This window comes from Ailuropoda melanoleuca, unplaced genomic scaffold, assembly GCF_002007445.2.
Source record: "Ailuropoda melanoleuca isolate Jingjing unplaced genomic scaffold, ASM200744v2 unplaced-scaffold8348, whole genome shotgun sequence".
Taxonomy (NCBI): Eukaryota; Metazoa; Chordata; class Mammalia; order Carnivora; family Ursidae; genus Ailuropoda; species Ailuropoda melanoleuca.
Window position 1 is genome coordinate 1 of NW_023253712.1, and position 1,773 is coordinate 1,773.

Consider the following 1,773-nt stretch of genomic DNA (forward strand, 5'->3'; position numbering starts at 1 on the left):
CTGGGATGCAAGCATGGTTCAACACTCGCAAATCAATCAATGTGATACATCATATCAACAAGAAAAGACTATGCTATGAATTCTTAAAAATTGCTTCTAGAATATGGCAAAATCTTGAATTCTGTCACTGATACTTATTTCCATCTTAATTTCTTTGTTTTTTCCCTAAATAGAGGGAAAAATCTGAGAATTTAAGTACTCAGATGAAAAGAGGTAGTGAAAGCATTATTACTCCAGCAAATGCTTCCTACTTTAGGACCATGACCCGGAAAGATTGTAGAATATGCCACTTATCTTTCACTTCTCTTTGCATAAAATATATCTGTTGACCAACTTCCTCATGGCTGTCTTTACTTCCTTATTTCNTTCCTCATGGCTGTCTTTACTTCCTTATTTCACAAGGTGTAGATAATGGGATTAAGTAAAGGGAATATCACAGTATGGAACACAGACACCACCTTATCTAGGGAAAAAGAGTCAAATGGGCAAGCATAAATGTAGATGGATGGTCCAAACATAAATACCACAATGGTGATGTGGGAATAGCAGGTGGACATGGCCAGGCTGGTACTCTCACCTGAGCCTGAGTGTTTCTTCAGCATGGCCAGGAGGAAGGCATAGGACATTAGGAGAGAAATGAAACATACCACAGAGATCAGACCACTGCTAAAAATCATCACTAACTCCTCTGGGAAGGTATTGGCACAGGCAATCCGGACTACCTGTGTGATGTCACAGAAATAACTGTCTAACTCATTGGGCCCACAGAAGGGAAGTCGAACAATGAGAGCCACCTGTATTATAGAATGAATAAAACCCCCCAACCAGGAGAGAGCCACCAGGATACAGCAGAGACATCGATTCATGATAGTAGCATAGTGGAGAGGGCGGCAGATGGCGGCATAGCAGTCAAAGGCCATTACTGTGAGCAGGAACATCTCGGAGGCCCCAATGAAGTGCAAGAAGAAGAGCTGTGCAATGCACCCACCAAAGGAAATTCTCTTCCTTTCCACAAAGAAATCTGTGAGCATTTTAGGGGCTGTTATGGAGGAGTACCAAATGTCAAGGAATGCCAGATTAGCCAACAGGAAATACATGGGTGAGGTCAGATGAGGGTCAAGCCTGATGGTGCTAATAATAAGAATATTCCCTGGAAGGATGAACAGATAGAAGGATAGAAATATGAAAAATAGGACTAGTTGTATCTCTCGAGTCTGGGATAAGCCAGTGAGAACAAATTTGGTCACCCTGGTGTAATTTACAGGTTCCATTTCTTCACTTTTAAAAAATAATATGGCTATAAAAAATACAGAAATTACAATTATTCCAAATAGCATTTAACTAGATTTATTTTACTGCTGGTGAAATCCTCAGATTGTTCTGTGTCATTAAGGGACTGTATTAGGATACATTTGATTGTCCTATTTGATGTCTGATAAGCCAAGACAGGGAAAGAGTAAGTGATGACCTGAAATTTAGAAACACTGAAACCATATGAAGTATGTCACATATCTGAAACCAAAATCCCAATCTATTACTGTTATTAATTTCTATTTTTTATGAAACTCAGCAGTGTACTAATTCTTTCCCCATATACTTTTCTTAGTAAGCATTATGTGTAACTGCTTATGAGAGAAGCTAAATTGTAGACTGGTAATAAGAAAATCTAGTTATTACTAGATTTTTTTGTTGTTGATAAATCTAGCAAACTTGAAAACTTATGCTTCTTGTCTAATATCAGTTACACTGATATGGCAGTATTTTCATTTTAAT

The 1,773-nt window shown here is 38.2% G+C and overlaps 1 protein-coding gene across 1 annotated transcript; it reads right to left on the bottom strand.

Moving 5' to 3' along the window:
• Nucleotides 1-395: 395 nt before the first annotated feature.
• LOC117800838 (olfactory receptor 4M1) lies at nucleotides 396-1,271 on the bottom strand. Its single transcript, XM_034653393.1, has one exon. It carries the CDS (start codon nucleotides 1,269-1,271, stop codon nucleotides 396-398), a length of 876 nt encoding a protein of 291 aa, XP_034509284.1.
• Nucleotides 1,272-1,773: the final 502 nt, after the last annotated feature.